Genomic DNA, 19,619 nt, shown 5'->3' with positions numbered 1-19,619 from the left:
TACAGACTAGGAGGCCGCAGCTAGCTGGCAGTCTCAGATCCAGGTTTCCCATCTCTGGGATGAGAGTTCTTCACTCAGGACTGGCAGCACAGTGCAGGTCGTGAAGAACTGCAGGGTCGTTTATCTATACAAAGTGAGTATTGGAGGAACCCATCAAGACACAAGAAGGGGGAAATCCTAGCGCCGCCAGTCGGAGATGACCAAGATTGAACCTCAGGCCCAGCCCTCCCTTCTCTCTTAGCCTGCAGGTTTTTCTCCTATTCTGGCGTTGGGACCGGATGACAGCTGCGAAACCAAAACGGGAATGGATAAACTGAGGTGCCACTGGGGATCTGTTTGAGAAGTACCTCCTGGGCGGGGCCATCACCGGAAGTGGCTTTAGGCTTGTACCCTACAATGCCCGCCTCTAATTGCGCTACCAGCAGGCGACGAGCCGCCTCCACTTCCGGTCCCCAGAGCAGTAGCCAGCAGCCCCCTCTTTACTGCTCTCCTATTGGCTGCCGCAAGGACGCGCTGTGATTTCCCATTGGTCACGTCTCCTCTCCGGCGCCGCGCCTCCTTCCTCCAGGTATAGTCTCGTCTTTCGGCATCGGATTGGCTAAAGGCTGGGAGGGCGTTTGCCCGACTCGACCAATGAGTGGGGTCAAGAGTGAGGGCGGTGGCTGCGTATGGGGGCAGGGCGGGACTTGGCGTGGCCATTGGCCAGGGCGGGTACAGGCTAGAGATATGATTGGTTCAGGAGAGGGGCACCGTGGTGGGGTCGGGACTGCGCGGCCTCAGCAGCTGCGGGAGACGGAAGTGGCAAGAGCGCGGCCTCAGAGGGTCGGGCGGACGCCTCCTGGGTGAGTCACCGTGCCCCCTGAACTGCGAGCCTGGGAACCGCAACGACCGCGTCTTGCCCGGCCCCGCCCTGGCCCCCACCGGCTTTCCTGAGTCCCGCCTTCTGTCATTTGGGGCTCCGCCTCCCAGTCTTTAGGTTCCGCCCCTAGAACCTGGGCACCTGGGCTCCCCTGCCAACCTGGCCCGCCCCCTGGGACCAGATCCCCTAGGTCTGAAAACCCTGGGCCTCCCAGGCCTGATCCTTGTCCCTCCTTCCCTCCCTTCGTTCCCTGGGGCTGCTGCCAGTGGGCGGTGAGGCAGCACCTCTGACTTGCCTCTTGCGGGTTCCCCCATGAGGGAGAATGGCCTAGGGAAGAGGATACTGTGAAGAGGGAGGTGGGCAGGACCACAGATGGAGGCTTTTATCCCCGCAGCCTCCCGCAGGGCTCTGCTGCACTGCCCGAGGATAGCAGACATGAAAGAAAGTGTCAGTGAAACCTAGGCCTGGCTCCCTAAGTGAGCCTAGGAGGCCCCATCCTGAAATCCCTGTTACTTGGGCTCATTGGACAGATGCTGACTCCAAGGTCTAGATTGGCCTGATTCTGTCCCTGTTGTGTGGCCTCCTCTCCATAACCTCCACCCCACTTCGTGTCACTCAACAGGACCTGTGCAGCCCTGCTGCCCTCTGATCACAGGTTGTGGTCCCCTCCCTCCTGTCCCACTTTGGACTCTGCCCCCAGTAAACAGGTCAGGTGGGTACTACTCCCAGACTCAGAGACTGGCAAAACATTCCTGTGGATTCATGCTCCTTCAACTACTGCCACTTCACCCTAAGATTCAGGGCCCAAAATGAGCCCCAGTTGGGCAGCCTGTGTCTCTTCATAGTTGGCAGTTCTGCTCCCCGACAAAGAAGTGTTGTCCCTCTGCGTCTGGGAATCAGGACTCCTGAATTCTGCCGAATAATCTTGGATGACACTCATTCCTGCTCCAGAACTTCGTGACTGACTTCATGCCCTGCAGGATCACTTGTTGCTTCCCCCCATGTAGCTCCCATTGCCTCTCTCTGGCATGTTGACTTGTGGAGAGACTGGAGTCTCTGTGAGGGAGAAGAATAAGAGTTGTAGAGAAGGTCGGGGTAGATGTGTGTCATTTGTTGATTCTGTGGTAATGTTAATGGGGTCCTTTACTTTTATGTTCCTCTGTCTCCTTGCAGTGAGAAGCAGGCAGCCAGGACTCTTGCCACGGTAGAATGGTGAGTACCCTGTCTTTCCTCAGGCCATTGTGTTTTCTGTAATCCGTGTGTCTTTCTCCGTGAAGCTGCCCCACCTGTCCTAGACCTTGAGCTCCAGGCTACCCTGTTCAGCTCCTAAACAGGTTAATCTGCCCTGGAGATAAATTAGGGTTTCTTTAGATTGCAAAACATCAGCCAGTATACAGCACTGGGACTAGAAGCTTCTAGAAATCATTTTCTGCATGTGCTATGCCCCACACTTGCCTCCTACTCCCTACCCACCACTGGTTCTATTAACCTTCATAACAGCCCTCTTCTTGCTTTTCTTGGGTCCCCGGTAGAATCTCTGTGTTCTGGTATGAAAAGCCAGGCCTTCTTTATCTCAAGATCCTTGGACTTCTGGTGGGTCCTTTGACTATTATGGATGCTATATCAGGAGTGACTCCACCAAAACTGTGGGGCTTCTCTAGTTCCAGGGTGCTGCTGTTAAGCCACTACAGGTGACAGCTGATCGAACATCTATCAGGATAGCATCTTCAGGGTGCCCAGAATATCACCAGAGGTGGTTTACAATGATCCTATTAATTTTCCATTAACTGTAATGGCCCTTTTCTCACCCCAAGTCCAGGGAAGACTTTAACCCCTGAGAGCTAGGAGGAGGCAGTGAGATGGGAAAGAACTAGAGAGCTGCAGGCCCTGGCCCAGACCAGGCCCTTAACCTGGTAGTATCTCTTCGGTTTCTTTTAGGTGTCCCTTGTGCTTAGGGGCAGGTTAAAGAATTCAGTAGATGAGAGGATTTCCTCCTTCCCTCCCTTTCTTCCATAGACATGTGGATTTGGTGTGTGCACTATTGGTTCAGTCTCTTCTCAGAAAGCCTGCTGGTTTTGGCCCCCACCAACAGATAGCTCCTCTTTTTCTCTTCTGGGCTACCCTGAAAAGAGCATGGGCTTCACAGTCAGCTTCATCTAATTTCAAATCCTAGCACCACCACTTAGGTAAATTACATACTTTCTCTCTAAGCTTGAGTCTCACCAGTAAGACAGGATAAGGTTTACTTCTTGGGGGGTTGAAAGGTTTTACTGAGATAATATTAGAAACTGCCTGGCTCATTGTAGATGCTTAATAAAATGTCAGGTTTTCTTTTATTACTCCCTTCTCCCCCAAACAAGACAAAAGCCCTGGTGTCTGAAAGTTACCAGGTGCAGGAAGTTTGGGGTTCCAGCCAGCTCCCTCTGTGACTCTTGGTGACATTTTGAGCCCCTTATTCCTGCTCCTTATTCCTTGGCCCTCTACCCAACTCTCTCTACTCCGCTGCTCCTGGGTTTCAAGTTTCATTTTTTTTGTATAGCTTCTATGGTCCATACTTCTAGCTCTTCACTTTCCCAGACTAAGAAATCCTTTCTCCTCCAAGAAGAACTTTCTTACCCAGAGATCAGAATGTGAAACAAGGGAGAGATGTAGCTGAAGGAGTATGGTTGGGTAGGGGTGTTGGAATGAAAAGCTCATTTCCCTTTCCAGGAGCGTGGAATGACTAACCTGGCACCATTCTAAGGGGAAAGAAAGGTTTAACGAAGTCACGGGATTGAAGGACCCTGATGGGCAGGGGCATGGGGGGTAGTGGTTTTGGAGGGAAAGGAGGAAGCAAATGGGGTGCGAGTAGGTGAGCTCCACCTTGGGATCCAGAGTAGGCGTCGGGGGAACTTAGTGGGGGGGCGTGGGGATGGGTTTGTAAGAGGGCATGGGGTGGCGCACCTGGGAAGAAGGGAAATGAGAAGATGTGGGCGGTCCCGTAGCCCAGATTCCTGAAAGCTCCTAAAGGTCCCTGGAGTACGGTACGCCCTCCTACGAGGCCCAGGGTCCGCGGGGAGGGAGGAGGCTGGGCTTGTGGGCGGGGCCCTCGGAGCCGCCCCGCCCCTGCCTCCGCCTTCCCGCCGCGGTCCCGGGCTCTCTCCTCGCCTGGCTCCCCTCCCTTCTTTGCTCGTGCGGGAGGGCGGAGCTGGGCCCGCTCCATTGTGGAGAGGAGGGGAGAGGCGCGCGGGAGCCGCGCGGAGGCCCCGCCACCAGCGCCCTAGCCTCTTGGCTGCCGCGGCTGCACCTGGCGAGCCCCGCAGCCGGGATGCGGTGGGCGCCCGGGGCTGGCGGGCAGCGCAGCGGCTCCGGGGACATGTGCGCTGGCCCAGACCGCCCGCGACCATGAGCCTGACCGCCCGCGTCTCCTGCTCCATGCTTAGCTGCTTCGTAAGTGCCCACCCTGCCTTTGGGGGCCTAGGAGGCACCCGCAGCCCCGCCCAGGGTCAGCCCTCGATTTCAGCCCATCCCCCTTCCCGAGGCCCCTGGCCCGGCCCCGAACGTTTGAGGACAGGGAAGGTGGGTTAACCCTTTTATTTCTTGGACTTGCTTCAATCTTTGGGTGCCGGAGATGGTCGAAGGCCAGGAATGGAAATTCTATGGTCCATCCTGGCCCTGCAGCCACTGCCCTTGACTGCAGATCTCTAGGCCCCGCCCTGCAGGGGTACATCCCTTTACCTCCGCCTCTCCCTCTTGGTCCCACCCGCTGAATCCTTGCTTGGGGATGTGGGATGTGGCTAGTAGGCTGAATGGGATGTTAGGAGGTTGGTCGGGGAGCACGGGATGTCTTTGAGCTGGCTTGGGGCTCCAGTCCCTTCCCACTTCCACCACTCCATCCCTCACCTGACATGCCAGCCTTTTCTCCTTGACTGTCCCCCAGACAGCCTCTCTTCTCCATCTTCCCTGCCTCTGCAGGGTTCCGTACCTCTGCATCATTCCCGGTCCTCCCCTCCTCCTGCTCTGGCTGATGCTCCTTCCCAACTTCCCCCATCTGTCCTCTCAGCTCTCCCCCCCCCTTCCCCGTGGGTGTCTGCCAGGCCTCCTCTCTCTGTCTCCCCTGGCTGTCCTTGGGTCTCCTGGCTCCTCCCAGGCACGTGGATCCCCTCGGGTCCCCTCCCTGGTGGTTGGGAGGGGAGTTCCTTTTGCTTGCTGTGGGTATTCCTCAGGAATTCCCCTCTGATTAGCAGGCAGGGCAGGTTACTTGGCAGGTAATGGGGGCTTGTCAGCAGTGTGGGTCTAACAAGAAGATAAGCCCAGCTCCCAAACACGTCTTCCTTTTGAAAGCATCGGTGAAGGCCCTCTAGAGGCGTGGGACTGAATCCCCCCACCCACTCCTCTTTGTCTGCTTCACCCACCAGATTGAAGCTTCAGTGGCTGTAGGCGCCTGATTTCCCTCCTCTCTAAAACCAGCTGCCACACCTGGCTCCTTTTCCTCAAGACAGCACTTTCCCATCCCCGCTCCTGCCTTACCCTTACACGGGTCTAAGGAAAAGAGTCTTTCTTTTCCTTAGTTTTCTCTCCTCCATTTTTGAAATGTTGGTTCTATAGGAGAGTCCCTCTTTGAAGAGTGCAGATTCCCAATTCCTCCTGGGGCCTCACTCTTTCCTTAGGCTTAATAGGCTGATACCCTCTCCATTTCACCCTCCCTGTCTCCAACCAAGTCAGGTCTCTTTTCCCTTCTCTGGTGACCAGAACCTTTAGAGGTGTGTGTGTGTGTGGGTATCTGTGGATTTCTTGATGGGGAGGGGAGCAGAATGAGCCTGATAGGCTAAGCGGAGCTTGGTGACTTAGGACTGTGGCCTTCCTACAGGGTGAGGAGGGGCCCCCCAGCCTGGAGTACATCCAAGCCAAGGATCTGTTCCCCCACAAGGAACTAGTGAAGGAGGAAGAGAATCTTCAGGTAAGGAGGAGTTGGGGGCCAGGATAGATGGGGCTCCCTGCCCAGTTAAAAAATACCCTCCCTTCTCCCAAAAATCCTCAAGGGCATCTGGTACCAGAGCTCTGGCTTCCTGTTCCCTGGTCTCTGGAGGAGGAGGGTTTGTCTGTGCATCCTGGAGCCTTTGGCCCCAGGGAAGGAAAGGCAGCTTTCCTGTACAGCTGTTGCCTGGTGCTGTTACTGTGGAGAGAACTCTCTTCTCCTGTGTTGGTCCACCTTTTCCAGAGGGGATCCCACAGATCAGGGGCTGTAGAAGAGGATAAGGTGGTCACTCACTTCTGGACTGAAGGTTTCTCTGCCCCTTGACAGGTCCCCTTCACAGTGCTGCAGGGTGAGGGAGTAGAGTTCCTGGGCCGGGCAGCCGATGCCCTCATTGCCATCTCTAACTACCGGCTGCATATCAAATTCAAGGACTCTGTCATCAACGTGAGTTTCTGTATTGTTCTCCTACCCCTAAGCTAGAATCCCTATGAGGTTCAAGGTGGGATTGTTCCAAAGCTCTCCTTGATCATGTCGTTAAAAAAGTTGGGAGGCCGGGCGCGGTGGCTCATGCCTGTAATCCCAGCACTTTGGGAGGCCAAGGTGGGCGGATCACTTGAGGTCAGGAGTTCGAGACCAGCCTGGCCAACATGGTGAAACTCTGTCTCTACTAACAATACAAAAGTTAGTCGGGCTCGGTGGTGCGCACCTGTAATCCCACCTACTCGGGAGGCTGAGGTACGGGAATCATTTGAACCCGGGAGATGGAGGTTGCAGTGAGCCGAGATTGTGCCACTGCTGTCCAGCTTGGGTGACAGAGTGAGACTACATCTCAAAAAAAAAAAAAAAAAAACAAAAGTTGGGGATCCCTTCTGTTTCTCTCTGACCTCATGTTTTCCTGCTTCATTTTCCTAGCTCTGTTTCTGGCTCATTCTCCTTACTCCTCTTCTCTCTTTCCATTATTCTATTACTGGCCCTTCTAAGGAGCACAGTGGCATTGTTGGAAGAACACAGGCTTTGGAGTCAGGCAAACCTGGGCTCTTTTCCTGCGTTGCCACTCACCAGCTGGGTGACCTTGGTCAAGTCACCTAACTGAAGCTTGATTTTTCTCCTCGTAATATGGGCTGAAAGCACCTGCCGTGCAAGGTTATTGGGATCATTAGTTGGGATCACATATGCAGAGGACTCCGCACAGTTAGCAGGTGCTTAACAGACCCTCAGTAAATGTTGGTTTCCTTCCTGCTATTGATACATCAGTGCCTACACTAGGGTGAGGGTGAGGAGTGGTACCCAGTGGGGAGTCTGAGCTTTGGTTTGCCCTTCCTCTACAGGTCCCCCTCCGGATGATTGACAGTGTGGAGAGCCGTGATATGTTCCAGTTGCACATTTCCTGCAAGGACTCCCAAGTGGTGAGGTGAGAACAACAGAGCCTCACTCAGGTCCCCTGGTCCTAGTCTTGTCCAGTTCTCTGTGCTGCAGGGTTTCTCTGGTGCGAGAGAGGAAAGATCCTGCCTCACTTTCCCCAGTTGGAAGAAAAGGTGAAGACCATGTTCTGGGTTGGGAGGTCAGTTTACTGACCCATAGGATCTTGACCTGAAAAAATGGGGGTAATGCCTAGTTCATGGAGTCATCGTAAGGATTAAGTGAGATAATGTGTATGTATATGAAAGCACCGAGGACAATATCTGGCACAGAGCACTCACATTATTGTTGCTTTATTTATTTATTCGTTTGATATACGTGTATTGAGTACCCTACTCAATGCCAGACTGTTTTAAGCCCTGGGGATATAGCAGGGAACAAATAGACAAAATTTTCCCTCCTCAGAGAGCTTACATCCCAATGAGGAGATACCAACTGTAAGTAATAAGTAAAATTTGTGAAATGACAGTAAGTGTAAAGGAAAAAAATAAAGCAGGGAAAGGGAATATGGAGTGCTATGAGGGTGAAGATTGTAAAACAATCAGGCTGGGTGTGGTGGTTCATGCCTATAATACCAGCACTTCGGGTGGCCAAGGTGGGAAGATCGCTTCAGCTTAGCAGTTCAAGATCAGCCTGGGCAACATAGCGAGACCCCATCTCTACTAAAAATAGAAAAAAATTAGCCAGGTGTGGTGATGCATGGGAAGGTCGCTTCAGCTTAGGAGTTCAAAATCAGCTTGGACAACATGGCGAGACCCCATCTCTACTAAAAGTATAAAAAATCAGCCAGGTGTGGTGATGCGTGCCTGTAGTCCCAGCTACTCAAGAGGCTGAGATGGGAGGACCTCTTGAGCCTGAGAAGTCGAGGCTGCAGTGAGCTGTGATTACACCACTGCACTCCAGCCTGGGTGACAGAGTGAGACCCTGTCTCAGAAAAACAAAATGAAAGTGATCAGAGAAGCTGCACCGAAAAGGTGTCAGTTGAGTCAAGACTTGAAGAAAGTGGCCATGTGGGTATTTGGGGGAAGAGTGTGCCAGAGACAGAGAATGGCAAGTGCAAAGGCCCTGAAGTGGGTGTGTGCCTGCATATTGGGAGACTGGCAGGGAGGCTGGTGTGGTTGGAGTAGAGCGCGTGTGGGTGAGGGTAAGATCTGAGAACAAAGCCGGGTGTCAGACACTTTGGCTGTCATGAAGACTGGCTTTTACTTTGAGGGAACTGAGAAATCACTGGAGGATTTTGAGCAAAGGAGTGATGTGATCTGATTAATGTTTCATAGAATCACGCTGGCTGCTATATTGAGACTAGATGAAAGAGAATGGGGGCAAGAGCAAAAGCAAAAACTGGGAGACTAGTTAGGAAGCTATTGCAGTTACCCAGATGATAGATCATGGTGGCCTGTCTGAGGTGGTAGCAGCCAAAGCGGTGAGAAGCAGTCAGATTCTGGGTGTATTTTGAAGGTGGAGATGAGAAGATTTGCTGACAGATTCAAAATGAAAGAAAGAGGAATCTGGATGACTCCAAGGTTTATTAAAAGGATACCCACTTGAGAGCCTTCCATGTGCTCAGGTCTGTGGGGCATTTAGAAGGAGCATTCACATTGCCCTTCCCTTCAAGGAGGCTAAACTGTAGCTGCTGGAAGAAGACTTAACATGTGGCAATATGCTGTGGAAAAATGTGTTGCTTAGTACTCCCATCAGGCCAGGCACGGTGGCACATACCTGTAATCCTAATACTTTGGGAGGCCGAGGGAGGAGGATTGCTTGAGCCCAGGAGTTCAAGATCAGCCTGGGCAACATAGAGAGACCCTGTCTCTACGAAGAATTTAAAAAGTTAGCCAGATGTGGTGGTGCACAATTATGGTCTCAGCTACTCAGGGGACTGAGTTGGGAGGATTGCCTAAGCTCAGGAGGTCAAGGCTGCAGGGAGATGTGATCGTGCCACTACACTCCAGCCTGGGTGACAGAGCAAGAGCAAGACCCTCTCTCAAAAAAAAAAAAAAAAGTATATCTATATTCCAAGCACATTAAGAATCAAGACAGGAAGGAGTTTCTGGAATACAGTAGGCTGGGAAGGCTTCAAGGAAGAGGTGAGACTGAAACTATCTTCAAAGCATCAGTAGGATGTGGCTAGGCAGAGAGGAGACATTATCAAGCAGAAGATAAACCAAGGAGATGGGAAGGATGTGAGCAGAACTTCCTGCCTGAAGCAGAAGGTTTGAGTTAGGGAGTCATGGGAGATAACACTGGTCCATTAGGGTAGGGACAAGGAGTGCAAACGTTCAGGGCCACGTGGTAGCATTTAGATTTGATACGAGAAACAGTAGGGCCCCATTTGAGAGGATAAGTATGCCTCACACACAGGAGTTCTTGGGAAGAGAATTATCACAAGAGACAATTTCTGTTGGGTGTTGGCCAGTGTCCCTCATCCCCCCACTCTGGGTCCCCACTGCTTTACCTCTTGCTTTGCAGCCTTCTCTCCTCACAGCCTTCCTGTGGCTGTGTTTTTGACCCTGATAGCCCCATGGCACAACTGCACTTTGCCTCACCTAGGCCTGTGGCTTTTTGCCTGGCAGGTGCCACTTCTCCACTTTCAAGCAGTGCCAAGAGTGGCTCTCACGGTTAAGCCGAGCCACAGCAAGACCTGCCAAGCCTGAGGACCTCTTTGCCTTTGCCTACCATGCCTGGTGCCTGGGGCTGACCGAGGAGGACCAGCACACTCACCTATGTCAGCCAGGTGAGGCCAGTCTATTTTCTTTGGGAGGCTGCTTCTTACCCCTTGATTCTCATCCCTCCTCCACTCCTGCACATTGGTGCTCTGGGAAGCTAACCATCGTTGAGGGCTCTGTTTCAGGTGAGCACATACGTTGTCGGCAGGAGGCGGAGCTTGCGAGGATGGGCTTTGACCTGCAGAATGTCTGGAGAGTCTCACACATCAACAGCAACTACAAGTGAGAGGGTTGGGGACCAAAACACCTTCCACACCAAACCACTTCCGTGTTTGGATAAAGTGTGGTGGGCACAGCTTCCGAGTCTGTGAGGGAGGAAGGCTCCTGGTTTCTCTTCCCACAAAGCCATCCCCAGGGATCCTGTCATCACATGTTTTAGACCCAGTGCAGTGACCCCCACCTGGTCTCTTCTCAGATTGTGCCCCAGTTACCCCCAGAAGCTGCTGGTTCCTGTGTGGATCACTGACAAAGAGCTGGAGAATGTGGCTTCCTTCCGTTCCTGGAAGCGGATCCCCGTGGTTGTATATAGGTGAGGCAGTGGGGCTGGGAAGTAGGGAGGCCATTTCTTATGCAACAAGGGAAGAGTCAAAATTGGAGGTTTTGGGTAACCTGGTTGACTGGGAATTGACACTCTACGGGAAAGTATGAAATAATTTTAAAACAAAAACTATCTTAGTTTTTTCTCCTAAGAATAAGGCTATTAGGGAGTTTATTCATTCCCCCCCTTTTTTTAGCTTGTGTGTGTACAGGGGTTGGCAAACTGGCCTGCAGACAAAATCTGGCTTATAGCCTATTATATAAAACGGCTTGTAAGCTGTGAGTGGTTTTTACATTTTTAAAGGGCTATTTTTAAAAAAACAAAGAAGAATACATGACAGAAACTGGTTGTGACTCACAAGGCCAAAAATTTGTTGTCTGGTTTTTTACTGAAAATGTTTGCTGATCCCTGCACTAGAATATTGTAGCTAAAATGGAGTGAGCCAGGAAGTAACCCTGAAGTTTGGAATTGTTCCTGTTCTTGGCTCAGCCAGGCCTTGTTCTCCTGCTGGGTGTCTGTACCTGGAGCAGTTGCTGTGCAGATTTGATGAGTCAAGGTCACCTTGGACATACAGAGCCCATTTGAGAAAGTATGTGTGATGGTGCTTTGTAAACTGTGAAGCCTGCTAGTGACATTGGGGCTTTTGGTTGCTGTTATGGCCTGGATGAGTTGGTAGCCCCTGCTGGCTCTAGAGACTTTGGTCTAACCCCCTGAGGTAGGCCTCTGGAGGCTTCGAATGCCAAGGGCATTACGGTTTCTTCTGTTTTGTCAGACACTTGCGCAATGGGGCTGCCATCGCCCGCTGCAGCCAGCCAGAGATCAGCTGGTGGGGCTGGCGCAATGCTGATGATGAGTACCTGGTCACGTCCATTGCTAAAGCCTGTGCCCTGGACCCGGGGACAAGGGCCACTGGGGGCTCCCTCAGCACCGGGAATAATGATACCAGCGAGGCGTGTGATGCTGACTTTGGTAAGGTGTGGATGATGCTATTCCCCCAAGGAGCAGGCCCCCTCCTTGGCGTCATTGGCTCCCAGGGAGTCCTCAGTGAGAGTCTGGGAAGATGACAGCACACGGGGTGCTGGGGTCCCTGCCTTGTCAGAAGCTGTGGGGTGTGAGGGGTCTCTAGTTGCATGTTCTGCCTTCTGAGAGGGAGTGCCAGAGGGCCAGCAAGAGGCTGGGTGGCTGGCTGACTCAGGGACTCCTTCCTGTTGTGTGTTTAGATTCTTCTCTGACTGCGTGCTCTGGAGTGGAGAGCACAGCAGCTCCTCAGAAGCTGCTGATCCTGGATGCGCGATCCTACACGGCAGCAGTGGCCAACCGGGCCAAGGGTGGAGGCTGTGAATGTGAAGGTATTGCTGTTATCCCAGTGTCTGCAGCCAGCCTGTGCTCTGGGTGGCTTTGGTGAGGAGGGGGTTGGGGGCCATTTGTATAGTGGAAAGAGCCCAAACAAACCTGGCTTGGAATCACAACTTTGCTACCTACTAGCTATGCCTATGACTATGCTGAAGTTGCTTAATCTGTCCAAGCTTTATTTTCTCTTCTATAAGAAGGGGATGTTACAAACTTTGCAAAATTGTTGGGATGATTAGAAGTTGCATATGTAGGCTGGGCCCAGTGGCTCATGCTTGTAATCCCAGTACTTTGGGAGGCAGAGGCAGGCGGATGGCTCGAGCTCAGGAGTTTGAGACCAGCCTGGGCAACATGGCAAAACCCCGCCTCTATCAAAAATACAAACCATTAGCTGGGCATGGTGATGCATGCCTGTGGTCCCATCCCAGCCACTTGGGAGGCTGAGGCATGAGAATCGCTTGCACCTGGGAGGCAGAGGTTGCAGTGAGCTGATATCATGCCACTGCACTCTAGCCTGGGTGACCATGAGACCCTGTCTCAGAAAAAGAAGTTGTATATATAAAATTATTGCCACAAAGCAGCTACTATTTATTGAGAATTTATTATATATTGTCATTCTAAGTACTACTATCGTTTGTCATTACTGTTACTATTATTAGTATATGGCACCTGAGTCTCCAGAGATACAAATGTGATTCAGATTTCAAGACTGTATTTATTTCCCATCCTGGACTGCTCTGCCCTGTCAGGGAAGCTTTGTCCACCAGGACCACTCTTGTCCTGGATGCCTGTTTCCTGGACGTGCTTTTTTTTTTTTTTTTTTTTTTTTGAGACGGAATCTCACTCTGTTGCCCAGGCTGGAGTGCAGTGCGCCATCTCGGCTCACTGCAACCTCCGTCTCCCAGGTTCAAGCGATTCTCCTGCCTCAGCCTCCCGAGTAGCTGGGACTACAGGTGCCCACCACTATGCCCAGCTAATTTTTGTATTTTTAGTAGAGATGGGGTTTCACTGTGTTAGTCAGGCTGTTCTCGAACTCCTGACCTCAGGTGATCCACCCGCTTCGGCCTCCCAAATTACAGGCGTGAGCCACCGTGCCCGGCCTAGGGTGTGCTTTTATGTCCCACTCTCTTGTCATGTCTACAGAGTACTATCCCAACTGTGAGGTTGTGTTCATGGGAATGGCCAACATCCATGCCATCCGGAACAGCTTTCAGTACCTCCGGGCTGTGTGTAGCCAGATGCCGGATCCTAGCAAGTAGGTGTTCCCTGCTTGGATTCCTTCCAGTCTCATTCCTTACCCAGTACCTCTTATTCTTGGAAGATTAGATGGGGAGATGAGAAGTTTGGAGAGCAGGAGACCTGAGGGCCTGGGTGGAGTTGGGTGCCATGGGCTAGTTCCAAGAACCCTCCCACTTCTCAACCAACACTTTGGCGTGGTCACAGGACATTGGATTCCTTTCGTTTGCATCAGTTGTTCTACTCAAAGAACACAGAGAACTGGGGAGAGAAAATGACTGAGTGTGCATGTGATGCTTCCCAGTTCCTCTTTTGAGCTTCAGAAGCTCTTATCTGCTGTAGGTCGTGTCTTCCCTACCTTCCTGCTAGACACCTGTTGTCCAAAAGGCCCCGGGTTGTACCTCTTGGTTTCAGTTCTCAATAGAGACTTTGTTGGGTGGGCTGGCTGTGGATGGTGGAGAGACTGTTGTGGCCTCAGCACCCTTTGTGGCCGACTTGATTTCTGCTCTCGTGTAGCTGGTTGTCGGCACTGGAGAGTACCAAATGGCTGCAGCACTTGTCGGTGATGCTGAAAGCAGCTGTGCTGGTGGCTAATACAGTAGACCGGGAAGGCCGGCCTGTGCTAGTACACTGCTCAGATGGCTGGGACCGCACACCGCAGATCGTAGCCCTGGCCAAAATATTACTGGACCCGTATTACAGGACATTGGAGGTATTGAGAGGAATTGGGTGGGAAAACCAGAGGGAATGTGGGAGGAGGGAAGGTGTTGAGCCCTCTGGATCTGTCCTGGGGATCTTTCAGTAGAGGACATTGGTGGCTCTTTTTTTCTTTTTTTTCCAACTCCCAAAGGCTTGGAAAATTAGTGGCTTTGAGTCCTCTTCTAGGTCCAGTCCTATTTTTCTTTGAAGCTGCCAGCTTCCTGCTTTGGGCAGTTCCCAGGGGAGTAGCACATCAGCATTTCCAGAGAGGCCCTATGTTTGAACAGTTTCTTTTTTTGCAGGGCTTCCAAGTGTTAGTGGAGTCTGACTGGCTGGATTTTGGGCACAAGTTTGGAGATCGCTGTGGCCACCAAGAGAATGTGGAGGACCAAAACGAACAATGCCCTGTGTTCCTCCAATGGCTTGATTCTGTTCATCAGTTGCTTAAGCAGTTCCCCTGCCTGTTTGAATTTAATGAAGCATTCCTGGTAAGTCCTAAGCCCTGTGACAACAGGGATGGGGGGAATGACAGCCCGAGGCCCCCAGGTGCAAGCTCTCTCTGCCTTCTAGGTAAAACTGGTGCAACACACATACTCCTGCCTCTACGGCACCTTCCTGGCCAACAACCCCTGTGAGCGAGAGAAGCGCAACATTTACAAGCGGACCTGCTCTGTGTGGGCGCTCCTTCGAGCTGGCAATAAAAACTTTCATAACTTCCTCTACACACCCAGCTCAGACATGGTGAGTCTGAGCCCTTTTCCTATTGGTGCTATTTAGAAACCTATAGGGAGAAGGGGCTGAGTCAGTACGGAAAATGTAGAATCAAGGGCTTAGGGAAAGAAAAGGGACCAGGAACTCTTGACAAAGCACTAGTATTGGGCTGCCTCCCTAGGTCCTGCATCCTGTTTGTCATGTCCGTGCCCTGCACCTCTGGACAGCTGTTTATCTGCCAGCATCATCTCCATGCACACTTGGGGAGGAAAACATGGATCTTTATCTTTCCCCAGTGGCCCAGAGCCAGGAGTTCTCTGGCCGCTCTCTGGACAGGTAAGGAAAGCCCTTCTTCCTTTCTCCTCTCTCCACTAGGAAGGCAGTAACTGTTTCTCATCTCATCTAAATGTTCTCTTTCTTTCTTTTTTTTTTGAAACGGAATCTCGCTTTGTCGCCCAGGCTGGAATGCCGGTGGCGCAATCTCGGCTCACTGCAACCTCCACTTCCCGGGTTCAAATGATTCTCCTGCCCCAGCCTCGCGAGTAGCTGGGATTACAGGCACCGACCACTACACCCAGCCAATTTTTTATTTTTTATTTATTTTTATTTATTTTATTTATTTATTTATTTTTTTTGAGACGGAGTCTCGCTCTGTCGCCCAGGCTGGAGTGCAGTGGCGCAATCTCGGCTCACTGCAAGCTCCGCCTCCCGGGTTCACGCCATTCTCCTGCCTCAGCCTCTTTGAGTAGCTGGGACTACAGGTGCCCGCCATCACGCCCGGCTAATTTTTTTGTATTTTTAGTAGAGACGGGGTTTCACCGTGGTCTCAATCTCCTGACCTCGTGATCCGCCCACCTCGGCCTCCCAAAGTGCTGGGATTACAAGCGTGAGCGACCGCGCCCGGCCTAATTTTTTGTATTTTTAGTAGAGATGGGGTTTCATCATGTTGGCCAGGCTGGTCTCAAACTCCTGACCTCAAATGATCCACCCGCCTTGGCCTCCCAAAGTGATGGGATTACAGGCGTGAGCCACCATGCCCGGCCTCTTTCTGAGGTATTTAAAAGCAACTTCTTGAGTCATTTGCAGGAAAAAGTTGGCCAAGACTTGTAGCTAGCCTGGAGTGCACTCTGTGTGTTTTCAAGGTCCTCTGAAGATAAGGTTGGATACTTTCTTTCCTGGAGGAGCTGCTATCACCCTGTATGATATACCCAAGCAGGGGAGAGAACAAAACAGAAAGGACTATTTTAGGAAGGTTTGTGGGAATGGTCTTGATTTTTGTTCACTGGTACAGGGCATGGGGAGCTTGCTATATTAGTAGCAACCTTTGTTGTGTTCAGCATTAGCTTCCAGAAACATCCGACTCTCAGGGAAATGGGTTCCCAGAAGGAGGATGGCCTTATATTACTCCCTCAGAAAAAGGCCAGAATTTAAAAGGGAGACATAAAATTAGTTATCTTCTGGCTGAATGTTTGGGGAGAAGTGAGATGATGTTGGTTAATTTATGAGAGTAGTACCTGTTTCTTGTTTTTAAAAAAATAGTCAATATAAAAATAGAAAATGAAAATCTTCCCTTATGATCCTCGTCCCCACAGGCGTCCACTGTTAACATTTGGTACGTGTCTTTCCAGATGTTTATCTCTACATAGGTAAATCCACACTCATGCTCTCATATGGAAACATTTTTTATAAACAAAATCAGAATATTTTTACCTACCCTTTTTACTTTTTTGCATATTCTGCAAATTGTTTTTCCCCCTTTGTATTAGATTGTCTTCTCATGACAGCACATCTAAATTTCCTTTCTTGTTTTTATTGGCTTCAGAGTAGTCCACAATTTATATAACCAGATTCCTATTCATCATTTAGGTAATTTCCTTTTTTTTTTTTTTTATCATTACAGGGAGTGCTTTACATCCTTATATGTGTAGCTTTTTTAAAATTTGTAAAATACAGGCCGGGCACGGTGGCTCACGCCTATAATCCCAGCACTTTGGGAGGCCGAGGCAGGTGGATCACTTGAGGTCAGGAGTTCAAGGCCAGCCTGGCCAACATGGTGAAACCCTGTCTCTACTAAAAATATAAAAATTAGCCGGGCATGGTGGCAGGCACCTGTAATCCCAGCTACTCGGGAGGCTGAGGCATAAGAATCCCTTGAATCTGGGGGGCGGAGATTGCAGTGAGCCAAGATCGCGCCACTGCACTCCAGCCTGGGCAATAGAGTGAGACTCCATCTCAAAAAAAAAAAAAAAAAAAATTGTAAACTACACATGCTATTTATCATCTACACCATTTTTAAGTACATAGTTTAGTAGGATTACTTTGTGTGTGTGTGTTTTTTTTTTTTTTTTTTTTTTGACAAGAGTTTCGCTCTGTTGCCCAGGCTGGACTGCAGTGGCACAATCTCAGCTCACTGCAACCTCTGCCTCCCGGGTTCAGGTGATTCTCCTGCCCCAGCCTCCCGAGTAGCTGGGATTACAGGCATATGCCACCATGCCTGGCTAATTTTTGTATTTGTAGTAGAGACGGGGTTTTACCGTGTTGGTCACACTGGTCTCAAACTCCTGACCTCAAGTTATCCACCCATCCCGGCCTCCCAAAGTGTTGGGATTATAGATGTGAGCTCCTGCGCCTGGCCAGTAGGGTTACTTTGCATATTTTTGCATTTGTGCTAGTATTTTTGAATGAAAATACTGTGCTCAAAGGATATATATACATATATATGCATATATATACATATATGTATATATATCCATATACATATACATATACGTGTATATACATATGTATATATGTATACGGATATATATATACACACACATATATACATAATATGTATATATATGTATATATATATATATCTCAAATTTTGATATTTGTTTATTGGCTGAGAGCTTTTTTTTTTTTTAGAGACAGGGTCTTGTTCTGTCACTCAGGCTGGGTGCAGTGGCACAATTATAGCTTACTGTAACCTCAAACTCCTGAGCTCAGGTAATCCTTCTGTTTCAGCCTCCAAAGTAGCTAATTAGCTCATTAGGCATGTGCCAATTTTTATTTTTTGTAGAGACAGGGTCTGTTGCTCAGGTTAGTCTTAAATTCCTGGCGTCGAGTGATCTTCTTGCCTTGGCCTCCCAAAACACTGAATTACAGGTGTGAGCCACCATGCCCATCCTGGCTGAAAGTTTTTAAAGTTAAAATATAACATATGTTATTGGTTGAGTATTATAAAGGAAAACAAAAAGCCCAGCATCCCAAATTATTGGTTTTAGGGTCTTTTGAACTAAGTCATTGTGAGAGGACCATGATAGGTTTCAGGATTTCAGTGATTTTTTTTTCCTTCCCCAAACTATGCAGAATTTGGCTACAGGTTCATAGGTTTACTTTTTCTGGGAGAGGGGCCATAACTTTTAATCAAATTTTTAATAAGCTCTGTGACCCATTTAATAATCATTTCATTAACTTAGTATCTGATTTATCAATTCAACAAATGTTTCTTTAATACCTACAAGCTGCATATTACTGTACTAGGTTTTGTGGGCTACAGCAAAGAAATAGAAGATATTGGTTCTACTTTCAAGATAATTTTAAGCTGTAAGATAAGACACAGAACAACTAGAGAGAACAATTCTTTTTTTTTTTTTTTGAGACGGAATCTTGCTCTGTCACCAGGTTGCAGTGCAGTGGCGCAATCTTGGCTCACTGCAACTTCCGCCTCCCGGGTTCAGGTGATTTTTCTGTCTCAGCCTCCCGAGTTGCTGGGACTACAGGCGCCCACCACTACACCTGGCTAGTTTTTTTGTATTTTTAGTAGAGACAGGGTTTCACCATGTTGGCCAGGATGGTCTCGATCTCTTGACCTTGTTATCTACCCGCCTCGGCCTCCCAAAGTGCTGGGATTACAGGCGTGAGCCACCAGACTTGGCCAACTGGAGAACAATTCTAAGTCAACATCTAAGCAGATAAGAATGTGTGTAGTTCAGGCTGGGTGCAGTGGCTCATGCCTGTAATCCCAGCACTTTGGGAGGCCAAGGTGCGCAGATTGCTTGAGCCCAGGAGTTTGAGACCAACCTGGGCAAGGTGGCAGAACCCCACCTCTACAAAAAACGCAAAAATTAGCCAGGCATGGTGGCATGCGCCTGTGGTCCCAGCTACTTGGAGGGCTGATGTAGGAGGATTGTTTGCACCCAGCAGGTCAAGGCTGCAGTGAGCTGTGATCATGCCATTGCATTCCAGCCTGGGTGACACAGCGAGACCTTTTCTCAAAAGAAAACATGTGTGTAGTTCAAAGCTTTAGAGAAATGATGTGTTTTTTAAAAGAGTCACTTGGTGGCTGTTTTACTCAGGGAATTTTCATGAAGGACCAGACAAGAACCATGGGTCTTTTTGTGTTCTGTGTATCTGGCTTAGAACCTGGCACATAATAAGTAAATTTAAATAAATTTACTAAAGTAAAAATTTACTTAAAACTGGACAAATGGCTGGGCATGGTGGTCATGCTTGTAATCCCAGCACTTTGGGAGGCCGAGGAGGGCGGATCACGAGGTCAGGAGATCTAGACCATCCTGGCTAACATGGTGAAACCCCGTCTCTACTAAAAATACAAAAAAAAAAAAAAAAAATTAGCTGGGCGTGGTGGCGGGTGCCTGTAGTCCCAGCTACTCCGGAGGCTGAGGCAGGAGAATGGTATGAACCCGGGAAGGCGGAGGTTGCAGTGAGCAGAGATCGCGCCACTGCACTCCAGCCCAGGCAACAGAGCGAGACTCTGTCTCAAAAAAAAAACTGGACAAATGAATGAAATAAAGGGAGTTGTGAGCTCAGTAACAAAGTTAGTGGAGAGGGGTCCAAAGGAAGTGGATACATGAGAGGTAGGGTTTTCTTGCTCCATTGCCCAGCTGGAGTGGTCACATGATCTTCTCAGCTCACTCTGCCCACCGGGTTCAAGTGATTCTCCTGCCTCAGCCTCCTGAGTAGCTGGGATTACAGGTGTGTGCCACCACGCCTGGCTAATTTTTGTATTTTTAGTGGAGACGGAGTTTCGCCATGTTGGCCAAGCTGGTCTCAAACTCCTGACTTCAAGTGATCCACTCACCTTGGCCTCCCAAAGTGCTGGGATTATAGGTGTGAGCC

General features: G+C 50.0%; 1 protein-coding gene across 5 annotated transcripts in view; it reads left to right on the top strand.

Moving 5' to 3' along the window:
- Window positions 1-19,619, top strand: part of MTMR4 (myotubularin related protein 4) — a 29,351-nt gene continuing 9,732 nt past the window's right edge. Inside the window, exons 1-16 of one of the 5 annotated variants that reach the window (XM_063628489.1) lie at window positions 1-133; window positions 242-568; window positions 2,033-2,071; window positions 5,709-5,798; window positions 6,144-6,260; window positions 7,145-7,227; window positions 9,809-9,969; window positions 10,087-10,183; window positions 10,377-10,490; window positions 11,272-11,468; window positions 11,720-11,848; window positions 12,993-13,104; window positions 13,602-13,797; window positions 14,087-14,272; window positions 14,355-14,525; window positions 14,677-14,831. In XM_063628489.1, coding sequence (XP_063484559.1) covers window positions 2,069-2,071; window positions 5,709-5,798; window positions 6,144-6,260; window positions 7,145-7,227; window positions 9,809-9,969; window positions 10,087-10,183; window positions 10,377-10,490; window positions 11,272-11,468; window positions 11,720-11,848; window positions 12,993-13,104; window positions 13,602-13,797; window positions 14,087-14,272; window positions 14,355-14,525; window positions 14,677-14,831 — 1,811 coding nt within the window. In that variant the 5' untranslated portion in view covers window positions 1-133; window positions 242-568; window positions 2,033-2,068. Of the gene's footprint in view, window positions 134-241; window positions 569-741; window positions 843-1,030; window positions 1,050-2,032; window positions 2,072-3,965; window positions 4,418-5,708; window positions 5,799-6,143; window positions 6,261-7,144; window positions 7,228-9,808; window positions 9,970-10,086; window positions 10,184-10,376; window positions 10,491-11,271; window positions 11,469-11,719; window positions 11,849-12,992; window positions 13,105-13,601; window positions 13,798-14,086; window positions 14,273-14,354; window positions 14,526-14,676; window positions 14,832-19,619 lie in introns of those variants that run through there. The other 4 variants (XM_055258532.2, XM_063628490.1, XM_055258531.2 and 1 more) reach the window with 4 other exon arrangements.

This window comes from Symphalangus syndactylus, chromosome 20 (assembly GCF_028878055.3).
Source record: "Symphalangus syndactylus isolate Jambi chromosome 20, NHGRI_mSymSyn1-v2.1_pri, whole genome shotgun sequence".
NCBI lineage: Eukaryota > Metazoa > Chordata > Mammalia > Primates > Hylobatidae > Symphalangus > Symphalangus syndactylus.
This window is presented reverse-complemented; position numbering and strand designations above follow the sequence as displayed.